The sequence below is a fragment of the Rutidosis leptorrhynchoides genome, chromosome 11, assembly GCF_046630445.1.
Source record: "Rutidosis leptorrhynchoides isolate AG116_Rl617_1_P2 chromosome 11, CSIRO_AGI_Rlap_v1, whole genome shotgun sequence".
Taxonomy (NCBI): Eukaryota; Viridiplantae; Streptophyta; class Magnoliopsida; order Asterales; family Asteraceae; genus Rutidosis; species Rutidosis leptorrhynchoides.
Genome location: NC_092343.1, coordinates 113389290 through 113414301, shown reverse-complemented (window position 1 = coordinate 113414301; position 25012 = coordinate 113389290). Strand labels below are relative to the sequence as shown.

The following is a 25012-nucleotide window of genomic DNA, read 5'->3' as shown; positions in this document are numbered from 1 at the left end:
ACTCTAAATATTTCGGGATGAGAATACATGCATTTTATAATTTACGTTATGGACACAAGTGATAAAAAAATATATTCTACATTGAGTTGTACCACTGGCATACTTCCCTGTAGCTTGGTAACTACTATTTACATGTGGTATTGTAAACGCGAATCCTGTTGATAGATCTATCGGGCCTGACAACCCCAACCGGACTGGACGACCAGTATTCAACGGTTGCACAGTACTTCGTTTCGGTGACTACACTTGGTACAGTGTAGTGAGATTTCATAATAAAGGGAATATGCGACGTTGATTAAATGTTAAGTATGGTTATCAAGTGCTCAACCACTTAGAATATTTTTATTAAAACGTTTATGTATATGAAATCTTGTGGTCTATATTTATAACGCTGCTAGCATTAAACCTATATCTCACCAACTTTATGTTGACGTTTAAAGCATGTTTATTCTCATGTTCCTAAAAGTCTTCTGCTGTTTGAATATATGTTAGAGAAACCATGTGCATGGAGTCATACATGTTTTATTCGAGGAAGCATTGCATTCACAAAATCATCACCGTGTATTTATTTTGACTGCATTGTCAACGGAAGTATTCTTGTAAACTATTATTTACGGTGATTGTCTATATGTAGAAATCATCAGATGTCGAAAACATTGAATTTTAAATATTCATTTATGGTATATCTTTTCAAAAGAATGCAATGTTTATAAAACGCATCATATAGAGGTCAAATGCCTCGCGATGTAATCATATGTTATTGTATTCGTCCCTATGGATTAGGTCGGGTCGTTTCATAATAGTCATGTGTAAACAGGATATTTTAGATTATCATTATTTGATAATCTACGTAAAGCTTTTTAAACCTTTATTGATGAAATAAAGGTTATGGTTTGTTTTAAAATGAATGCAGTCTTTGAAAAATGTCTCATATAGAAGTCAAAACCTCGCAACGAAATCAATTAATATGGAACGTTTTTAATCAATAAGAACGGGACATTTCAGTAGTCCAGGTAATTCTTCCGGAAAGACATCGGGAAAGTCTCTTACTACATTTACATCGTTAATATTCTTCTCCTTTTCTTCAACTTTCTTTACATGTGCTAGGATAGCATAACATCCCTTTTCTAAGCACTTCTTGGCTTTCAAACAGCTAATGAGATTTAGGTTTGGGTTACCTCTATCTCCGTAAATCATTATCATCGATTTATCTTTTCGGGGAATACGAATTGCCTTTTCAACACACACAACTTCGACTCCTACTCTGGACATCCAGTCCATGCCGATAATTATATCAAAACTTCCCAATTCAACAGGTATCAAATCGATCTTAAATGTTTCTCCGGCTATCTCTATTTTACAATCACGACAGATTTTATCGGCTCTTAATAACTTACCATTAGCTAATTCAATGAGGTACATAGCATCCAGAGGTAATGATGAGCAATTTAACTTAGTGTAAAAGTCTTTATTCATGTAACTTTTATCGGTACCTGTTTCGAATATAATAGATGCTGATAATTCATTAACAGAAAATGTACCCGTAACCAACTTCGGGTCTTCTCGTGCCCCTCTAGTGTTGATATTAAACACCCTTCCATGAGTAGGTTCATTCTTCTTTTCTGCATTCAGGCAATGAGTCTTAATATGTCCTGGTTTTCCACATCCAAAACAAATAACGGTGGCTAATGCAGTTCCATTTGCATTGGTGGCAGGAGTTTTGGTAATTCTTGCGACAGGACTCCTACAATCATTAGTGTGATGACCCCTTCGGTGGCAGTTGTCACACACAATATTGCAAAAGCCTGAGTGATGTTTGTGACACCTATTACAATAAGGTTGTCGTCCTGTGTATCTTGCGTCGGTCCCACTACCCGCACCTTGTATAATTTCTTGTTTCTTGTTGGATTGTTGATGGTAACCTTGATCACGATTACCTTCCCACTTTCTTTTGTTTTCCGATGTCTTGACATCGGTGTTCTTATCCAGAATAATCTGGTCCATCAATTCGTTTGCCATGGTGATGGCTTCATGAATAGTCTTGGGTTTCGATGCTGTAACATTTGCCTTGACATTTTTGGGCAAACCATCTTTGTACAATTCAATCTTCCGTTCTTCGGTTGGTACCAATTCGGGACATAGCAAAGCTAATTTCATGAATCGCTGATTGTAGTTGGTGAGTTCAGTACCAACAACTTTCAGGCTTCGTAATTCAGCTTCCAACTTCCTAACCTCGTTCCTTGGACAATACTCGTTGATTAGCATTGTTTTGAATTCTTCCCATGGAGTATCATAAGCCACCTCTCCTCCTACGGCCTTCACATAGTTTTTCCACTACATGAGTGCACTATCTTGTAAGGTGCACGATGCATACTTGGTCATGTCCTTCTCAATACAACCACTGATTTTAAACACAGACTCAATCTTTTCGATCCACCAGGTTAAACCGATCGGTCCTTCTGTTCCACTGAATGATGAAGGCTTGCAACCTTGAAAAGTTTTGTAGGAGCATCCCACACGAGGATTTGGGTTAACTGCAGCAGCTCTTGCAGCCTCGACCCATAACATTTTGTCGTTCACTCGCTGATTGATGAGTTCCTCAATTTCGTGTTCCGTCATTCGGTTCAATCGCGCCATTTTCTTCTATAAGAATGAAAAAAATAATTATTCACATAGAATATTATAGATGTAGTGTGTATTTACAGTACATCGTAGCTTATTAATAATATGAACCAGTTATTATTATAAAAGCCTTTTCTTCTTATTAGCGTTTTCTAATTATATCTAGGGTAGTACCTACCCGTTAAAGTTCATACTTAATAGCTTAGTACGGAAATTAATTACTACCATCCAAATAATACTCCACCATGGAAAATTATTGCATTTCACAATTCACTATTTTACATATGCTTATCTTACATCAAACATTAAGCAAGCCACACTAGTAATATTATACAAAACGTTTTATGATCCCATGGTTTAAAACAACAGCGCATCATTTAGCCTAGATACCCAAAACATTTGTGTTCAGGAAATCGCTTCACGCTTATCCTGGTTGTCTCCCCGCATTTTGGCTGAGGAGCCGAAGAACTGGATGCTGGGATAAAACTAATAGGAATAGCGGGAATAGGGGTGGTAGTGTCTGGTGGAGTTGGTGCCACAACATCCTCACTAAACTCGGAATTTGGGTTTTCCAACGCAGTAGCCTTTCGTTTCTTTCCTCGTTCGAACTTATTTTTATTAATTTCCTGTATTTCTTCCTCCTCATGATCACTTTCCGGTTCCTCTACAATTGGTTCATTCGGAAATTGTGAGTCTTCCCCAAAGGTGTCGTTTTCATCATCGGATAGGTTAATGACTGGAACACTATCTGGGGATTCTGGTTCGGAGTCGCTGAATATGATAATAAGTTATGAGCTAGACATCTATCACACAACAACTAGCACGTTAGTACCACATAATATTTACATATTAATTTTTTTTTTTAAACCAACAATGATAAGCAATAGTTTTCGAAATCAGACACGGTCAAAGTCCAGACTCACTATTGCATCAAAAACTAGTTTAGACACGTTTAATGCAAAAATCTGGTTCGCTAAGACCACCACTCTGATACCACATGTAGTAACCCGTCCTAATCCATAAGGACGAATATAATAACATATGATTTCATTGCGAGGTATTGACCTCTATATGCGACATTTTTCAAAATCTGCATTCGTTTTTATAATACAAACCATAACCTTTATTATAACCAAGGGATTAAACAACATGATAATGATTATCGTTTAGCGATAATCTTAGTCTTACAAACTTTACATTTGATAACAACAACACGATTTCCAACATATTTCACATTACAAATTTTCCGAAATGCAGTTTTATTTTTGACACAAATATGCATACTCCAAATCTTGCTTAAATTCGGCATAACGCAGCGGAAGCTTTTATTTATCACCTGAGAATAAACATGCTTAAAATGTCAACATAAAGTTGGTGAGATATAGGTTTAATGCTAGCAGCGTTATAAATATAGACCACAAGATTTCATATACTTAAACGTTTTAATAGAAATATTCTAAGTGGTTGAGCACTTGATAACCATACTTAACATTTAATCAATGTCGCATATTCCCTTTATTATGAAATTTCACTACACCGTACCAAGTGTAGCCACCGAAACGAAGTACTGTGCAACCGTTGAATACTGGTCGTCCAGTCCGGTTGGGGTTGTCAGGCCCGATAGATCTATCAACGGGATTCGCGTTTACAATACCGCATGTAAATAGTAGTTACCAAGCTACATGGAAGTATGCCAGTGGTACAACTCAACGTAGAATATATTTTTAATCACTTGTGTCCATAACGTAAATCATAAAATGTATGTATTCTCATCCCGAAATATTTAGAGTTTAAAAGTGGGACTATATACTCACTTTTGCCTTGAAGATATATAACACGACCTGGTCTCCGATAGATATCACGAACCTAACCATATATAATATATCAACATGTTTTCTTTTCAAATAATCGTTACATATATACTTATAATACTTTTAATATCTATTAGTCCGTAGTTAGCAGTCCGATGTTAGTGGTCCACAATTAGTTGCTTAATAAAATAAAGACCCCATCGTATTCGTATTGATCAGAATTAATCTTGACCCATGGTACCGTGTTGTCAAATGGCGTATTGTGTACATGGTGTCTTATGATTTAAAATCGTGACCCAAAGTACCGTATTGTCAAATGACGTGTTGTGTATAATCATGAGGTCTTATAATCAATCTTCACGTGTTGTTTACGGGTGGTCCAGAAATATATAAAATCAAATCATGAGTAAATATATATAAAATATCATATTAATTAGCAAAGATATGATTAGTTTAGTTTTACTCAAGATATTTTCATAGCTAAACTAGCTTCGGATACCCGATTTTGTTTTAGCCGTAGTTTCTTCAATACAACTCCGTTTTTGTTGGTTAAACTTGCCACTTCCTTGGATTGAGCCATTATTTATGAATATGAATAGTAAATACCTTGGTTTATATTCGAAATCACAGGTTATAGGTCAACTTAGGTGAATCTTATGAAAGTGATCATTTCCGTCATAAAAACAACATCTATATGATCATTTTTATAAAAATACTAGCGCTTTGAGTTAAACCATGAGAATTTTATATGTTAACATATTCATAAGAAATATCATTTTTTCAGAATATGAACTTCCAATTCAAATTTTAAGATGGTTTTTAATTATCCAACCCAAAACAGCCCCCGGTTGCACTCCGACGACGTAGATTCAGTTTTAAGGTGTTCTTTGTAAAATCAAGTTATATCTTATTAAGTTAACTTATCATTATGATATATTACAGGTCTTGAAGTGTTTTTAAAAGTCAAGTTAGAAGGATCTATTTAGTTTGCGAACAAGTTTGAAATCATTCAAACTATGTTCTTGTTGTTATAAGTTATAACCTCATAATAAGATAGCTATATAGATATGAATCAAACGAGATTATGAATAAGGTGACTAACTCAAATCAACTAAGTGATGTTAATGGAAAAATAAGTAGAGAAACTTGAGGTTGAAGGTCTTCTTGATAGCTTGGAATTCTTGAAGTATAAACTTAAAATGGAAGTAGTAACTTGTAGTGTTTTAGATTGGTTTTTCTTATGATGATTAAAGCTTATTTTTGAGGCTAGATCTTCATGATTATTTGCTGAATTGAAGTAGGTTCCTTAAGGCTTTCAAGTATTTGATTAGAGGATAATTGGAAGTAAGAATTTTGAACTGGAAGTGAAATAGGGATGGCCATATATGGCGTGAAAATGGGGGGACAAAAACAAATTCCAAGCTTGTAATCTTGTGTAATTATTGAAGCTAGATGTTAAAATGAGTTTCCCTCTTATTGAGGGCAAATCTAGGACTGATTTTATGTTGAGTTGATGTGTATATACCAATAAGATATACGTCTAAGAGTTGTGTATGATACGGGTATACATACCGAATGAATACGAATAGAATTCTTGATAAAATTGAATGAGAAAATGAGTATAGCTATCTTTGTTGAGTATAAAAATGTTAGTATATATGTTAAGTCCTTCATAATTGATTAAATATGTATTTATACGATACTTGTATAAGCATTATAGGTTATAGGTATATATGTCAAAGAACGTTACGTATAGTTACTGTTTTGAAAACTTAAGTTAGTAGTCTCAAAGTATACTTATAACTCATTGTTATTAGTACACAATGAGATGTTAAACCATCCTTAGATCAAGTTAAATATGTATAAATACATATATGTACACAATCGTATAATTATCGTATGTTATATAGTTCGTGATATCATCGGTCAAATTGGACGGTCAAACGTTGTGTAAAATTCTTTTCAAAAACACAAGACTCAACAATTTGGATTGCTTATCATGTTGGTAATGTTTAATTAATGTAATATTAATCTCATATGTATAAAATGATCGGAAAAATTCGGGTCGTTACAGTTAGGCCCAATAGATCTATCTTTAGGATTCGCGTCAATTAGGCGTGCACTAATTCTCAAAATTAGTGATGTTCCCTAATTCTTAGGTTACCAAGCAAAAAGGGGCATATTCGGCTTCGATCATTCAACCATATAATGTAGTTTCCATTACTTGTGTCTATTTCGTAAAACATTTATAAAAATTTCGCATGTATTCTTAGCCCAAAAATATAAAGGGTAAAAAGGCAAATGAAACTCACAATACTGTATTTTGTAGTAAAAATACATATGACGTCATTGAACAAGTGTAGGGTTGGCCTCGGATTCACGAACCTATATCATTTGTATATATATTAATACACATACTCGTAATCGAATAAATCTATTCATTATTTAGAATATATATGTTATGTTAATACTTTATAAGTTTTATTATTTACTTATATATTTTCGTTTTATATATAGAGATTTTAATATAGTTAAGTTATGTAATATATTATTTTTATTTATTATTTATTATTTATTTATTTATTATTATTATTTTTTTGTATATAAAATCTATATTTTTATATTTATAACCTTAATAACGTCATTAATACTTTTATTTTCATAATCGTAATTATTTTAATAATAATGATATAGATAATACTATTAATGTTAGTTTTAATAATATTTCTTATGATAATAACAGTAATTTTAATAAAATGAAAAGTTTATTAATAATGATAATGAAAATAAATTTTTTTATAGTAATACATAATACTTAATAATAATAATTACTCTAGCAATTTCATTACTTGTGATAATATTAATAACAATACTTATGTTAATCATAATCAAAATCTTCACGTTAAATTTCTAAACCAATAATTAAAGCTTTTATAACATCGATTTGTAATCCTAATCATAATAATAATAGTAATACTTATATTAATAATAATCATGCTAATAATAATATTCAATGATAATACTAGTGCTAGAAAGGTTTAATGATATTAATATTAATAATAATAACAATAATACTAAATAATATTACTTTTATTAACATTGTTAAAGGTAACTATAATAATAATACTTGTATCAATAATAATAATAATAATAATAATAATAATAATAATAATAATAATAATAATAATAATAATAATAATAATAATAATAATAATAATAATACTTAATGATATTATTTAGTAATAACAAAAATGATAATAATATTAATCCTATAATAACAACAAGTATTAATAACAATAACAATAATAATAATAATAATAATAATAATAATAATAATAATAATAATAATAATAATAATAATAATAATAATAATAATAATAATAATAATAATAAAAGTAAAAGTAAAATAACAAAATTACTACCTCTCACGAATTAGGCTTCAAAAATAATAGGACGCCATTGCCAAGGCTCGAACCCTCGACCACTCGCTCACCGGCTAACACCCTACACCACTCTTCTGTCTTTGTTTTTCCAACATTATTAGAACCTAAATTTATATAACTCGTTTTATTCTATTTCTATTTTCCTTCTATCCCATAATTATATCGATCATCACTATCAATTCCTTGGCCCAACAATAAACTAGATTTCAGCCCAACAGACAATATACGGCCCAAACGTCAAAAAAATAAATGTTGCCCCCAAGTCTCGAACTTGAGACCTCTCGTTCCACACAACTGCACCAAACCACTCCTTTGCCTTTGCCTATTCTGTTTTATCTCCTAGTTTAAATCTATTAAACCGCTTATTCTGTTTCATTCTTCTTCCTCAAAACAAACCCAGAACTATTCTTTATTTTTATTTATGATTTCGTGTGTCATCCTTTTAATCATCAAATCATCATCTATATATGCATCATCATCATCTAACATCAAACATAACCCATCATCATCGTCACACACGCGTAAGCATCATGGACATCACTATATCTTCATCATTATCACATAAAATTACAAATCATAATCATAACCTTCTCAACTTTCGCGTTTTATACTCCAATTGAAACAGCAAATACTGAAGCAGGAATTCGCGTAATAGCAGCTTGTTTGAGCACAACAGAAGATGAATGTAGTAGCAGTAGCACTATAACAACAGTAGGAGTTGCAGTCGTGGTATGATTCTCCTGACAGAGACACCAAAAACAATAGCCGGAAGTGTGGGTTTGATGGTGTTTTCGGGGCTGGAGAACAGCGGAGATGGTGGTGGTCAGATGGTGGCCGAAGGATTGAAGGATGGTGGTGATGCCGGTGGTGATGGTGGCGAACATGGTGGCGGCTACATATGGCGGTGGTTAAGATGATGGAAGTAAGGTGTTTGTGGTGGCGATGGTTTCATGGAGAGGAGAGGGAGTGAGAAAGAAAAGTGGTGGATTAAGGTGTTCCACGGTGGTGGTGACGGGTTGATCAAGAAACAAAAAATGGAAACAGAGAGAAGAAAGAATGGTGATTTAAAAAAATATCTTTGTATATGCATCTATCTGTCTGCATATACATATATATATATATATATATATATATATATATAATTTTAATATTAATAATAATTAATAATATAAATAATAATATAAATATGACTTGAAAGTCATGATTGCACAGTAATTGAGGTCACAAGCTAAATAGTTTAGCAGCCGGATATTTGGAGTATTCAGTGTCGACATCCAATTATATCGTGTCTATTACTAAACAGTTACGGATAAAAGTGTTCTTAAAAATCCCAAACTTTTAGGTTAAATATAATTAATTATTTCACTCATTAACTGTTTGAAACCTGATCAAAAAGGTTTGATAATTGTTTATTTTCTGTTCCAATTTATATGTACGGAGTACAAAAACTTAGGTTGAAAAGGTAAAAAAATATTTATCAAAAGTATTATCTTTTTACTCAAATTATGTACCAACTTTTATTTTAAAACTTCATATATATATATATATATATATATTAGACTTATTTTAAAAATAATTAAACGTCAATCAAAAGTTACAGACATTTACAATTTAAGTTCAAAATTAATTATATTTAATATACACTATGTATATATGTGACGACCCGTCCAAATCCATCTGGACGAACACGTCATTCATTAATTTCATTGTGAGGTATTTGACCTCTATATGATACATTTTGTAAACATTGCATTCTTTTGAAAAGGCACACCATAAATGAATATTTAAATCAAAGGTTTTCGACATCTGATGATTTCTACATATAGACAATCACCATAAATAATAGTTTACAACAGTATTTTCGTTGATAATGCAGTCAAAATAAGATACATGGTGATGATTTGGTGAATGCAACGTATCCTTGAAAAATATGTCATGTAAGACTCCATGCACATAGCTTGTTTAACATCTAAGCAAACAGCGGAAGACTTCTAGGAAACCTGAGAATAAACATGCTAACAAGTGTCAATACAAAGGTTGGTGAGTTCATGGTTTTAATGTTGCGCATAATCTGTATATAACGGTGGATCACAAGATTTCAGTTGTTCAATCCAGAAACGTTTATCAAAATATTCTACGAAATTGAGCACCCTGGTAACTAAACTTAACGTATATATAATTTGTACCCTTTGTATAATCATCTTAATAATACACGCAAACCAACGTATACGCTTCTCAAATAGCATACGTCCGTTAAAAGGCTAGTGCTCTAGCTCGGACGGGGATATCAAGCCCTATGGATCCATATACTACTACTCGCGCCCACTGATAGTTAAAGCTAAGGGGTATAAAATACTATTAAATTTTACAAGGAAATACTATTAAATACGATACAATTTTACACAAGATATTTATTTATTTATAGAATGGATATATTTAAACCTTGCTACAACACTTATAGGCAGTGTACCTAATCGTACAGTAGTGTAGTTTTTAGTAAGTCCGGTTCGTTCCACAGGAAAAATCTTTAAACAAAGCTTAACGCTATATTAGTTTTATTTTATAAAAATATAAATATATATATAAGTAATATTATTATTATAAAGGGGGGTTTTTACCGTTTAATGACCGGTTTGTCGATTTTAAAACTTTAGTTGCAGTTAAAACAAAATGTAAAAATATTAAATAAATAAAAGACTTAATTTAAAGCGTAAAGTAAATAACGATAATGAAATTGCGATAAATAAAAGTGCCATAAAATAAACTTGCGATAATTAAAAAGTACGATAATTAAAAGTGCAATTAAATACAATAACAATAAATAAAAGTGCGATAATTAGAAGTGCAATTAAATATAAAATAAAGGAAATTAAATATGAAATAAAAGAATTATGCTTATTTAAACTTCCGTAATCATGATGTTTGACGTGTTGATTTTAGTTTTATGCCCATGGGTTAATTGTCCTTTGTCCTGTATTATTTAATATGTCCGTCTGGTTCTTTGTCCATAACAGTCCATCAGTCATAAATATAAAGTGCGAGTGTCCTCGTCAAATTATCCTTATACCCGAAGTTAAATATTCCAACTAATTGGGGACTTAAACTGTAACAAGGTTTTAATACTTTGTTTAATAATTACACCAGGATGTCGACTGCGTGTAACCCAAGGTTTTAATACTTTGTTATCAATTATGCCAAGTGTCCTTGTACATAATTTCACCCCTGTTTTAATAATTCTAGTGGCTATTAATCCATTCCCGTGTCCGGTTAAATGAACGATTATTCGTACATATAAATATCTTGCTCATCGTGTCCGATTGAGTGTATATGGTTATTTATAGGGACGTCCAATTGTAAATCTTTATATTAAAATTAACAAACTATCATTTAGTTAAACAAATATAAAGCCCATTAATAGCCCTTAGTCTAATTTCCACAAGTGTCGTTCTTTTGTCCAAACCCCAATTATGGTACAAAGCCCAATTACCCAATTTTAGTAATTAGCCCAACATCATGATTACTTCGGATTAAATAAGCATAATAATAACTTAGCTACGAGACATTAATGTAAAAAGGTTGAACATAACTTACAATGATTACAAATAGCGTAACGTTACACGGACAGAATTTCGACTTACACCCTTACAACATTCGCTAACATACCCTTATGATTAGAATTAAAATTAAAATTAAAATTAAAATTAAAATTAATATATATATATATATATATATATATATATATATATATATATATATATATATATATATATATATATATATATATATATATATATATATATATATATTACGTTTACATATAGAGAAAGAGAGATTTTTAGGATATTTTTACGATCAGAATTCGCTGGCTTTTATAGGAATTTTCTTCCAGGGGGACTCCGCGACTCGCGCCCTTTTTGCTCTTCAAACTCCGCGAGTCGCGGAGTTTGTAATTACAGCTCACCCAGCTTTGGCTCTTTGTTTACCGACGGTTTATTATATAAATATAATATATATATAATTTATATAATTAATTATATATTATATTATATTTATATACATAGTTAACTTGTAATTTTTAGTCCGTTGCGTCGATCGTTGAGAGTTGACTCTGGTCCCGGTTCCGGATTTTTGAACGTCCTTGCGTACAATTTAATATCTTGTACTTTGCGTTTTGAATCTTGTACTCTTGTAATTTTGAGACGTTTCTTATCAATAATTGGAACCTCTTTGATTGTATTTTGTACTTTTGAGCTTTTTGGTCGTTTGCGTCTTCAATTCGTCGAATCTGTCTTTTGTCTTCACCTTTTATTATTTAAACGAATATTACTTGTAAATAGAACAATTGCAACTAAAAGCTTGTCTTTCTTAAGGAATAATGCTATGAAATATATGTTCGTTTTTAGCATTATCACCCACCAGTTCTTATAACTGGCAGTTACTAGTTACCAAAGCTAAGGGATTTTCGGTTCAAACTCAGTGTAGAATTTAGTATGTACTTGTATCCATTGCGTTTAAAAATAAAGTGCATGTATTCTCAGCCCAAAAATATAGATTGCAAAATAAAGTACTGTAGCAATTCACTGTAGCAAAGCCAATTTTTACTGTAGCAATTCACTGTAGCAAGTCAATTTTACTGTAGCAAATAGTGATTTTCAAAAACAATGTAGCATTTTGGGTACTGTAGCAATTTAAAAATGTTACTATCGTTTACTAAATAACTTGAAATTATATATATGTATATATCTTTTTAATATATATAAATCAGTTTTTAAATACATATTGGAAGTTATTTATAAATAAATTTTAATAATAAATATTTCAACTTATCATATATATTCAAATAGATATTTAAACCAATAAGTTTAATGTACGGTATCAAATAATTAATACATTGTTACCTTTTCAAGTTATAGTATATATGTATCTATTTACATATAATTGTTCGCGAATCGTCGAAAACAACTGAAGGGTATTTAAATATATAAAAGTAGTTTAAAAATTTTGAGATTCAGTTTTACAGACTTTGCTTATCGTGTCGAAAATGTTAATCATACAAAGATTAAGTTTAAATTTGGTCAGAAATTTCCGGGTCATCACAATATATATATATATATATCGACAGTTTTAAATAACAAAATTTACTACGCAAATAAATATATATTAATTAATTAATTTAAATATAACAATATATATACAAGTAATATACATATATTATATATAAAATAATAGTTTTTATTACAATGTATTTTATTGTACATATTTATTTATAAAAATAAATGTTATATAATAGTTTATTAATGTTCATGTTATTATATATATTATACATATATTTATATATACACATATTTATATATATCTACATATTTACAAGCAATGGTTCATGAATTATCGGGAATAGTCAAAGGTCAAATGGTTTCATGTAAACTGTTCCAAAATTTTTTTAGAGATTCAACTTTACAGACTTTGCTTATCGTGTCAAAAATATTAAATCGTATCGAGAGTTTGGTTTAAAATTGGTCGAAATTTTCCGGGTCGTCACAACATCGAGACCGAGTCAGGCTATCTCTCTGCCGCCGTCTCTTTACACTGCCGACACATCTAACTTCTTTTTCTCTCTTCTTTTTCTTGAATCTCAACTTTCTTCAATTTATTTTCTAAAAAAAAGAAAGAAAAAAAACTTTTATATTCTTTTTTTTTTTCGTACTCGTTTGTCCACCACGTGTGCCATTAGGAGAACCTTGGAAGAACCACCGTCTGACATGCTCAGTTTGCACACGACACATGAAGTTAGGACAACCTTAAAAGAAGCATTATCAAGAGCTTGCATTGTCCGTTGTTCAAGTCTTTCCGCACCAAGCTCGAGTTGGTTTCCCACCTCTTCGCTTGAGGGGGGGGGGGGTATATTAGAGGTATTAGAGATAACTTAGGGACCAAGTATCTTGATGAACTTAGAGAGCAAGTTTATGAGTAAATATTGTATATACCATATATTGTTGTATTTATCTTATTCTCCAAGTTATGTATGTATTATAAATATGAATAAAATCTATCCCACAATGTGTGGAGAATTATTTTCTAATAAACCTAGAAAGTTACAAAAGAATTAATAAGAAAATTATTGACAACCAAGTCTCACCTGCCAAACCAAGACGCAAACCAAAAAACGAAGATACAACCACAAACTCAATCTAAACAAAATATACTGAAACTAAACAACACCCCAACTAACAAGCCTACACGACAATAAACCTAAGGAGCAACCTTTTAAAGATTACCGTCAACCATCTCATGTCGAATTCTTTTACCCGACATATTTCAAATTTAAATGAAAGGACATTGGATGACCCACAAGGGCGGAGGGCTCAAATGGATTTGAAAATTCCATGCCTAAAATTTTGAATTTTCATATTTTGCCCAGAAAGCCTCTACAGTTTGCTTCTAAAGTCTCCATATTTTGCCCCCAAAGCCTCCATATTTTGCCCAAAAGTCTCCATATTTTACCTAGAAAAGATCGCAGGTAATGTGAACGCATTGGAAAAAAAATTCGCCCACTTTGAAATTTTTTTCTGATTCCGCCACTGAAGACCCGTCACCTAATAAAGTTATCGAGGAAGAACCAATACGTCCACCAACCATCACGATCCAAACAAAAACCCAAAAACTACCACCAATCGTACCACAACCTTCGTCAAACACATTTTGAGTTGCGTCCCCTTTAACAATATTATCAACGTTGTCGTGCAATGACAACGAACCCTAGATATCCTTCGTTGTAGATTTCATGCTTGAATCCGATCCTAAATCACCATCACCCTTCGCAAATCTACATGTTTAAACGATACTACCCACTACAAAAAGTTCACACGAAAGCACACACAATACCTACTACCGCTAATCGAATTAAAAACCTCAACGTTGTTTCGACCCGAATCAGAACACCCTCGACCAATACATTCACAAGAGACCTTGATTCACGAGAAAATCTCTAAGCCCTAAGCATTTCTTCTCACATTTTTTACCCCAACACGGTCACAATTACAACCCAAAACTACCTCCTGATTCACATTAGTAACCGACACATTTACCAGTAAATAATCTTTTACTTCACCCATTAAATCATCTTTCCCAATAAATCTTCTTTTAACTTCAGTAAAGCATCTTCTTCTCATAACTTTCTTCACCCCTAAAATCCAAAAATCAAAATTCCACTTAGATCACCAGAATCTAACCACCACTTTCCATTTTTTTCCGACCAAATTCATCATTGATCCATGACTAATAACAACATTGTCTCACACCAACAACAACCGCAAAAGATTAACCAATCAACGCCGCCGCTACCTCCACCACCGCCACTACTTCCGGTCACTTTTAACAGAAGTATTATTAACAGTAAACAGCAACAGCAGCAGCAGAAGCATAAGGATGATACTTTGTTTATGTTTTGGATCTTCAAATTCGCACCAAGAAAAAAACTTGGAATGTTGCTTTTGTGTTTTGTATCAGTTGCTTTTATGATGCTTTTGATGATACTTTATATCCCCAAAGGTTTGTTCAATTACACCTTTATTTAGTATTTATTATTTTTAATCAAGTTGAAGAATAAGAATATTCAACTATCAGTATCAAGTAGTTGTTGACTGTTTTTATTTGACTTTATTTTAATTTATGATATGCGTTTTTTTATGTTAGTTATTAATCAATACAAATTATGCAGCTTTTGATACTTTGATTCTAGGTCAACTTAGTTTATAAGGGGCTAAAAATCCAATATTTGTTAGTAGTATATACCAATTTCTTTTTGCTGAAATATGAGTGTAAGATACTGTACAATGCTTGCCTAGAAATAAGTCTAATGGTGCGTTTGTTTACCTCTTAATGGAACGGTTCAACACTGAATGAATGCTGAATCATTCAGCATTGAGTGTGTTTGTTTTCGACCCCTCTGAATGTGCTGAACTCTGAATGTGCTGAACCATTCAGAGTTGAAACACTCTCTTAACCATTAAAATCTGAAAATTTATGTAATATTATTCTTAAATCGTACCCAGAACACTTATCAAATAAGTATATTGTAGTTTATTTATGTTAATGTTAAAAGATAATAAGTTGATTTAATCCATTCATATTGTTTATCCAAAATGATTATCAAACAACATATTGTCATTCAGAACTAAAATCATTCAGAACATTTGAATCATTCAGATTATGAATCATTCAGTGCTTATTTAGATTTATCAAACTCACCCTAAGTTCAATTTTAGAATATACTGACAAATTATGTCAAAATTGAACTACAATTGAGCCCTAAGCTTTTCATAAATTGAGCTTAGATTCATTTTAGGGGAAAATTGAATGTTACACTCATTTTTGGTAGAGAGAAATTGGTGTATAAATTTGTTGAAAGATCGTCTGACTTCTTAATTTTATTTATGCGAATAATATATCGTCTAATGACGGTTACTGCCATAAACTAAGGTCTAGCTGAAGTCAGTTTTGTTAATAGTTCTTATTTTAATTACTTTGCGTCGTCTTTTGGTTGAATTTAACTCTAATTTTGTTTATGAATATGCATTTATGGGTTATTTGCAGGTGAAGTTACACAAGAATTTGGGCCTATCCGGAGCTTAGGATTAGTTAACTTTTCAGCACCACCAACTTTTGATGAAAAAAGAAGTCAAGAGTTTCATAATTCTTTAGCGAATGATGATGTCATGAAGATTAATGTTGCTAATGATAAAATAATTACGGCTCAACCGTTTTTTCCTCCACCTCCAATATATTTTTTAGGATATGCTCTTCCTCCTGGGAACCCTTGTGAGACGTTTACGTTACCTCCGCCACCTGCGGATAAGAAAAGAACTGGCCCACGTCGTAAGTTTTATCCATTTTGGTTTTCTTTAATTGTTGAAAATATTCACTTGCTTAGTTCTTTCCTTCGATATCAATAGTTAATTAATATGTTAAAGCCAATGTTATATGGGAAATACTTAGAAATGGCAATATGGGCGGGTTGTCTATTCCAGCAAATCGGTTTCAGGTAAAAAAGTTTACTTATTTTGAATATCCCGTTTGTCAAGTACGATTACGTAAGTTATAAACTTTCAGTATCTAATCTATTAATAAAATAGTTTTGGATGTTTTTGCATTCAACTTAAATTTTGGCGACTGCCAATATATCTGACCCATTCGACCCGTTCAACTATACATTATTTTGTAACTTTACTCAATCTCTGACCCGCACAACTTATTTAAATAAATTAATTTAGAGGATGTAAGCATATGAACACATTTTTGTCAACTCTCACCAGTTTGACTCTTTTAATTTTCTCCCGTCAGATATAGCCTTTAACTCACCGATTTATAGGTAAACAGGTCGAAATTGCCACCCTGGACCTGGAGAATACCAAGTTTGTTACACTTTTCTCTGTTTCAGCATGTTCAGTGTTTTACATTTTGGTCAACTGTCACCCAATTTGAATCTTTAAATTTGTCCTGTTAGATATATAGACTTTAACTCGCCAATTTATAGGCAAATGGGTCAAAATTGCCACCCTCGAGAATACTAAGTTTGTGACACTTTTCTATGTTTCAGCATGTCCAGTGTGTTACCTTCCCGTTGAAGAAGCTATTGCATTAATGCCAAAAGCCCCATCATATTCACCCGTTGTCCAAAATCTGACATACATCCATGAACACAATCTAACTAAAACCGAGTTTGGTGGCTCAGTTTTCGGCGGGTTTCCATCTTTAAAACAGAGACTCGAATCGTATGAAGTCAAAGAGTCAATGACAGTTCATTGTGGGTATGTTTTCTTTCAAAAACTCATGGTCATTGGAGTAAGTGGTTTTTAAGCCTGTGATTTGTTTCTAATGATCATGTAATTGTTTTGCAATTATACCAATAGATTTGTGTCAGGAGATAAACCTGGACGTAAGACTGGATTTGATATTGATGATTCAGATCTTTTTGAGATGGATCTGTGCCGGGGCGTTTTGGTTGCATCCGCAATATTTGGTATCTTTCTGTTCAATGTTTATTACTTGTAAGTTGCAACTAGAGGTGGTAAATTGGACGGGTTGGGTAACGGGTCAAATGGGCCTAGGTGAAATGGGTAATTTTTGTGCAGGCCAGCCCAAGTCGATCCGAGACACTTGTTGTCTAAAATTCAGTTCGAGAACTTGGAAATATTCGGAACTGGTCAACCCTCGGTCAACATCTGATTATTCGGTTTAAATCGGTCAAAACTTGACCAAAATCGGTCAAAGTCAAACTTGGTCAACATCCTATTACTCTCCGAGTTCTCTTAAAAGACCCGTCCAAGTAATCGCCGAGTAGAGATTTTGCAACCTTGCAAAAATTTGTTGAGTTTTATCTAAGTTATTTATGTTTTACGTGAGTTTTTCTAAACTTTTGACTCAATGATATCTTATGGTCTACCCATTAGTGATACAGTATAACTCAAATCGACCCGTTTCACATGTAAATGGGTCAATCTTGCAAGTTCTTGTTGTAACACTCTGATAACTTATTAACTGTTAACCTTTTGGTAGGAGCATATGATTTGATTCAACAACCAAAGAACATAAGTGAAGTTTCAAAGCAAACCGTTTGTTTTATCATGTTTGTTGATGAACAAACCGAAAGATTCCTTAGAAATTCAAGTAATCTTGATGATAGCAAGAGGATAGGGTTGTGGAGAATCGTTGTTGTTCACAACTTACCGTACACTGACCCAAGACGTAACGGGAAGGTAAAAAAGTTCTCACTTGGTATTTGGCTTCCTTTTGTTTTGGTCATTTAACGTATAATCCATTGTTGGTCCCACTTACAAAATGTGAAGAGATATGACACCATGATTGTGGGCCCCTTTGTGTAACAATGCACCTTAGAAGCGTTAGGTTGCAGGCTACAAATGATTTTCACTGTGATTTTAATTGAAATTGGAGGTTTTTAGGGATGCATTGCTACACTTAATGTGAAGGAATAGATATAGGACCCACAAAATGCATAACAAAAGAAATTGGTATAACTAAATGAAATTGAGATTTCTATTAGGTAGATTCTATTTGAACGATGAAATTTATAGTTTTGCTGTTTCAGATAATTATGAGGGTAGAGTAACTTTAAACTCATAAATTTGAATTTTCTACTTTAGTAAACTTTAGAGAACTCGTTTTTTTCGCTCTATAACTTTTAGATACGATTTTTTTAAATGTTTGGTCAGGTACCAAAGCTTTTGCTACATAGACTTTTTCCCAACGTAAAGTACTCTTTATGGGTGGATGGAAAACTCGAGCTTGTAGTGGACCCTTATCAAATTCTTGAAAGGTTTGTAAACGTGCAACCATGTACTCAACAAAATGATTTTACCCAAGTATTGTAACTTTGAGTATAAAATGTGCATGTTCATCTTACAATAATCTTTTGCATTATTGATTTTGCATTTGTTCATACATTCATTCTAGCCAAAATGTAATCTTTTCATTTTGATGTGCAATATTAGGTTTTTGTGGAGAAAGAATGCAAGTTTTGCAATATCTAGGCATTACAAGCGCTTTGACGTGTTTGTAGAAGGCGAGGCTAATAAAGCAGCTGCAAAATATGACAACACGTCCATTGACTTTCAAATTGACTTTTATCAAAGAGAGGGTTTGACCCCTTATTCCGAGTCAAAACTTCCTATTACAAGTGGTATGACCCATCACTCAGACCCACCCATTTTGCCACCTCTGATTTTTTTTTTTTTTTTAACTTGTGTATGATTGTGATATATGATAACTGTAATATGTTAATAATGCAGATGTTCCTGAAGGTTGTGTTGTAATACGAGAGCATATTCCGATCTCGAATCTTTTCACGTGTTTATGGTTCAATGAAGTTGATCGGTTTACTTCGAGAGATCAACTTAGTTTCTCCACAGTTAGGGACAAGATCATGTCTAAGACAAATTGGACTCTAAATATGTTCTTGGATTGTGAAAGGCGAAACTTTGTAGTTCAGGTAATAAACTTATTTATTTAGCATGCAGTTTTGACCCGTTTATATAATAATGGGTTCATTTGGGTTATGTTTCTGTCTCCACAATTTCAAATGGGTAGAATTGAATAGCTTATTAAATATGTAACGGGACAAAATTCAAGTCAAGTGTAATCACATGCTTGCAAACCTTTAATTTTAAAGAAATACTCGAAAGGTAGAAACAAAATCATGTTGAACTAAAAGTCAAACCTTTTGTAGGGATACCACCGAGACATCTTGGAGCATTGGGCCCCACCACCTCCTCCCGTTGATGAAAAATCTCAACGAATTGTTAGTAACCCGACAAATATCTCAACAATAAGACGCCAAGGAGACAGAAAATCGAGCCAGAACCGAAAAGTTGCAACCGGCATGTGAGACAGTAAAAGTAAAAGTCAAAGTCAAAGCTAAATATGTGCAGACAAGAAAGTCAAATTCTTTTTCCCTTCCATGATTGCAAGTGTCAATCTATTCCAGATGAATGTTACTCCAAAGCAGGTATGTGTCGTTCATCTAAAACTCTTGTTTAGATACATGTATCGTTATCATCATCATCATTATATAGTTTAGAAGAATAAATAATTGAATTTAATCGGTTCTTTCTGCCATTTTTTTCTGCAGATATGTTCATGAAATGAGAAAGCAAATCTTGAATGTTTGAGTTGTAAGTTGTTCATCTATAGTGGTAACGTTAACGGCAAAGGTGACTGGAGTTGGATGCTGCATTTGTGATGACTTAATAGTAAAGTTGCGGTTTTTGTATTTGATATGCAAAATGTGTCTTGTATATAGCCAGGCCCGTATGCGTTATACGATTTTTGGTCAGGTTCCCCTGTAAGTTATAGTGATTTGAAGATTTTTGGTTGTCCCGCTTATGCTCATGTGAAAGATGGTAAACTTGAGCCGAGGGCTAAGAGATGCATATTTTTAGGGTATGCAGATGGGGTAAAGGGTTATAGATTGTGGTGCCCTGATGGTAAATCATCCCAATTTCTCATCTGCAGGGATGTGATATTTGATGAGTCTGCTATGTTGAAAAAGACAGAGGAGGAACAAGTAGTTGCTAGAAAAGATCGTGAAGTTGAAGAGCGGGTGGAGCAAGAAATAGAAGTTCCACAAGGAGTAGTACAAGATACTTCCGTCGAGCCCGTTGTAGAAGACGTACATGACTCCGGTGTTGATCAAATGACACCAAAAGATCAGTCAGATGAGCAACATGATCTACAGAATTATAATCTAGCAAGAGATAGAGAACGACGAGCAATAAAACCACCACAACAGTTCGGGCATGCAGATTTGGTAGCTTATGCCCTGAGTATGGCAGAAGATATAGAGGTCCAAGAACCTGCTACATATCGTGAAGCTATTAGTGTTCCAGAATCTGCAAAGTGGTCTATAGCTATGAATGAAAAGATGGAGTCTCTTTATAAGAATCATACGTGGGAGCTAATGAAACCGTCTAAAGGTCAGAAGATTGTTGGATGCAAATGGATCTTCAAAAAGAAGGACAAAATTTCGGGTGTAGAAGATGAAAGGTTCAAAGCACGCCATGTAGCAAAAGGCTTTACACAGAGAGAGGGAGTTGACTTTAATGAAGTTTTCTCACCGGTTGTAAAGCATACCTCTATCCGCGTGTTACTTGCCATGGTTGCTTTACTTGATATGGAGCTGCAGCAACTAGATCTCAAGACGGCATTCTTACATGGTGAGTTGGAGGAACAGATCGTTATGCGCCAGCCAGAGGGATTTGTAGTCAAAGGAAAGGAAGATTATGCTTGTTTGCTGAAAAAGTCATTATATGGCTTGAAGCAATCACCTCGACAATTGTATAAGCGGTTTGACGTATTCATGACTAGTAAATCTTACTCATGGAGTGATTATGATAGTTGTGTATATCACAAGAAGCTTCCTGATGGCTCGTACGTTTATTTACTATTATATGTGGATGATATGTTGATTGCTTCGAAAAACATGTCTGAGATCGATCAGTTAGAATCTCAACTCAAAAGTGAGTTTGAGATGAAAGATTTGGGTGCAGCTAAGAAGATATTGGGAATGGAGATTATCAGAGATAGACGTGAAGGAAAATTGTATTTGTCACAAAAGAAATATATTGAGAAGGTTCTTCAGCGTTTTGGGATGGATAACTCCAAACCGGTTAGTACTCCACTTGCTGCACATTTCAAACTTTCATCGGCGTTGTCACCGGAAACTGAGGAAGAGGTGGAGCATATGTCACATGTTCCATATGCTAGTGCTGTGGGTACAATCATGTATGCCATGGTATGTACTAGACCGGATATTGCACAGGCGGTAAGCGTGGTGAGTAGATATATGGATTATCCAGGGAAAGCTCATTGGAAAGCGGTGCAATGGATTCTTCGGTACCTTAGAGGGACAACTGATATTGGCTTAGTATTTGATAGCGGTGGTAATACTAATGTTACCGGATACGTTGATTCAGACTATGCTGGTGATTTAGATCGGAGGAGGTCTCAGACTGGTTATGTTTTTACTCTCGGAAGATGTGCTATTAGTTGGAAAGCAACATTACAATCGACGGTTGCTTTGTCGACAACTGAAGCGGAATACATGGCTATGACCGAGGGTGTGAAAGAAGCAAAGTGGCTGAGGGGTTTGGTTGGTGATCTGGGTTTGCAACAGGATGAAACTGTGGTTCATTGTGATAACCAGGGCGCCATACATTTGACTAAAAATCAAGTGTATCATGAAAGAACCAAACACATTGATGTACGATATCACTTTATTCGTGAAGTCATATCTAAAGGAGTTGTAATTGTCAATAAGATTGGTATGGCTGATAATCCGGCAGATATGTTGACTAAACCAGTTGCTACAAACAAGTTCGAACATTGTTTGAACTTGGTTGGCGTTCGAAGAAAGTGATGAGCCCGAAAGGGCTGTGGCGGATAGCGGAGGTTGAGAACGGATAGCAAAAGAATGGAATGTTCGTTAAGGTAGAGATTTGTTGGACGTTGGAATAACTCAATTCCAATTTGTATTTGCAAGTTGTCATCTACCAACCAAATGGCCAAATTGCCTTGCAAGGAGTCAAAGATTGTAGGAAGTAAAAAGCATTTTGTGGACTACTTGTTTTACAACATGCAAGAATAATCAAGAAGCCTACAATCCTACAATGACATATCAATTCAAGTTAAAATTGAATTGCTTGGCACCTCCTCTTATTGTCTATAAATAGAAATGAAGATTTGTTCATTTAGACATCATCCATCTCAAAAAGTGAAAGAGTTAAAATGACTCTTGTACTTGTAAGAAATCTTAGAGAATAGAGAGAGTACAGAATTGTTAATCAAAATTCTATACGAGTGAGTTACGAGGGGAGTGTTATAATCTAGTGAGTGGTCCAAATACGTTGTTAGTATTTTCGGAGCCTAGATTAGAGTGATACATTGTAACCTCGGGTTTGCCATATTTGTTAGTAAAATTCATCTCTGCTTCCGCCCGTGGACTAGGCCTCACGCCGAACCACGTAAAATTCTTGTGTCTTAATTTATTGCTTAAATTGTTCTATTAATTTCTCGGGTCTTGAAAGTGCGCTAATCACAACAGGATATCCAAATCCAAATTGAATATGAAACTAAATTTGAAAAGCCCAGTCCAAAACTATAAATAGGCATAAAAAGAACTAACAACATGGTTCTCCAAGTAAGAGAGAGACAAATAAAAACACCAAAATTACATGTTTAGACATAAATTATAATATAATATAATGAGATAAAAATATGAAAAGGTTACCTTCAGGTTGTCCCATTTGGAACTTCCAACTGCATACTTTGATTGTTCCTTTAACATCAAATAGAACAACAAGAAATAAGTTATTTATTGGACTAGTAAATATTTACATATTGATAATTGATAAGAAGAGGAAAACAAAAAAAAAATAATAGAAGAAGTCTTATAGGACTTTTATGTGTCAATTTCAGTTCTAATGATTTATCAGATCTATAGACAACTTGGTCGGAATCTTGGCATTGTACTTGCTTCTCCTTTAAGCATGCAGTAACATGAAGAAAAAAAATAATAAAGATTAGTGGTAAACAAAATCTCAAGTTTATGCTTTACATTTCCGTTAGACATCAAATTGAACTCCTTACTCTCTTTATATTTTTTTCATGAGTTTTTGATTTATGCATATCAAAGAAAATATTAACATGATAGTAACATTCCTAAAAATAGTTATTGATCATTAAATTGATTTCAAAACCGGATATGTTTGACTTACTTGAAATGATAATGCTTTCTCAAGTTCTTTGACGACGTCTATCATTGTTGGACGTTGGTCTTGGGTTTCAGCCAAACACCGATATGCAATTTTCACAAATATGTCTACAGAATCTTTGTTGGGTCCTTTAGTATTAACAAAATTGTTGTCATCACTTTCTTCCATAATTATAGGATCTATCATTTCCATTATTGTTCCCTTACGAAAGCATCTGCATGCCACATATGCCAGTCCATCTTTACTCTCCATCTTGTACATTTCATCGTAGGCTAGCCTTCCACATAAAATTTCGATCATAACTACTCCAAAAGCCTAAACATCCGATTCTGTTTTTATCTTACCACGCTCTAGATATTCTGGATCAATGTAAAATTGAGTGCCACACCGTGAACCGAGACGAAGAACATCTTGGTTCGGAGGAAGGAAGACTGATAGCCCAAAGTCAACAATTTTTGCCACAAAATTCTCATCCAAGACAATTGAGAGTGAAGAGAAATCACGGTTGATCACCCTCTTTTTGTCTTCCATCTCATGATGTAGGTACTTCAATCCATATGCAACATCAATGCATATTTTCAAACGTTTCTCCCAAGTAAGAATACTTTTAGTTTTGAAATTTAGATAATATGGAATTAGTAATGTATGTTAATATCTAGATATTAAAATGTAAAAGAAATATGTAGATATTAATGAGGAAAAATCTAGATGTTAAAATGTAAAAATCTAGATATTTTTATGTGGTAAAAATATCTAGATATTTATCAATGAAAAAATCTAGTGTGTAGAAGTTTCCATGGAGTAGTATAAATATGGGTGGTGATTTCATTTGTGAGTAAGTTGTGAAAAGAGT

The 25012-nt window shown here is 33.2% G+C and overlaps 2 protein-coding genes across 2 annotated transcripts; one reads left to right on the top strand and one right to left on the bottom strand.

Annotated features, from left to right (window-relative positions):
* Positions 1 to 15065: 15065 nt before the first annotated feature.
* Positions 15066 to 20276, top strand: LOC139877562 (probable hexosyltransferase MUCI70). The gene is made up of 9 exons (XM_071864998.1): positions 15066 to 15424; positions 16469 to 16750; positions 17472 to 17682; positions 17785 to 17894; positions 18431 to 18630; positions 19105 to 19208; positions 19384 to 19571; positions 19681 to 19880; positions 20118 to 20276. The coding sequence occupies exons 1-9, from the start codon at positions 15148 to 15150 to the stop codon at positions 20274 to 20276; spliced, it is 1731 nt and encodes a 576-aa protein (XP_071721099.1). The 5' UTR covers positions 15066 to 15147.
* A 2738-nt stretch (positions 20277 to 23014) lies between these two features.
* Positions 23015 to 24690, bottom strand: LOC139874880 (G-type lectin S-receptor-like serine/threonine-protein kinase LECRK3). The gene is made up of 4 exons (XM_071862272.1): positions 24548 to 24690; positions 24163 to 24436; positions 23676 to 23723; positions 23015 to 23050 (listed from the first exon to the last, which is right to left on the bottom strand). The coding sequence occupies exons 1-4, from the start codon at positions 24688 to 24690 to the stop codon at positions 23015 to 23017; spliced, it is 501 nt and encodes a 166-aa protein (XP_071718373.1).
* Positions 24691 to 25012: the final 322 nt, after the last annotated feature.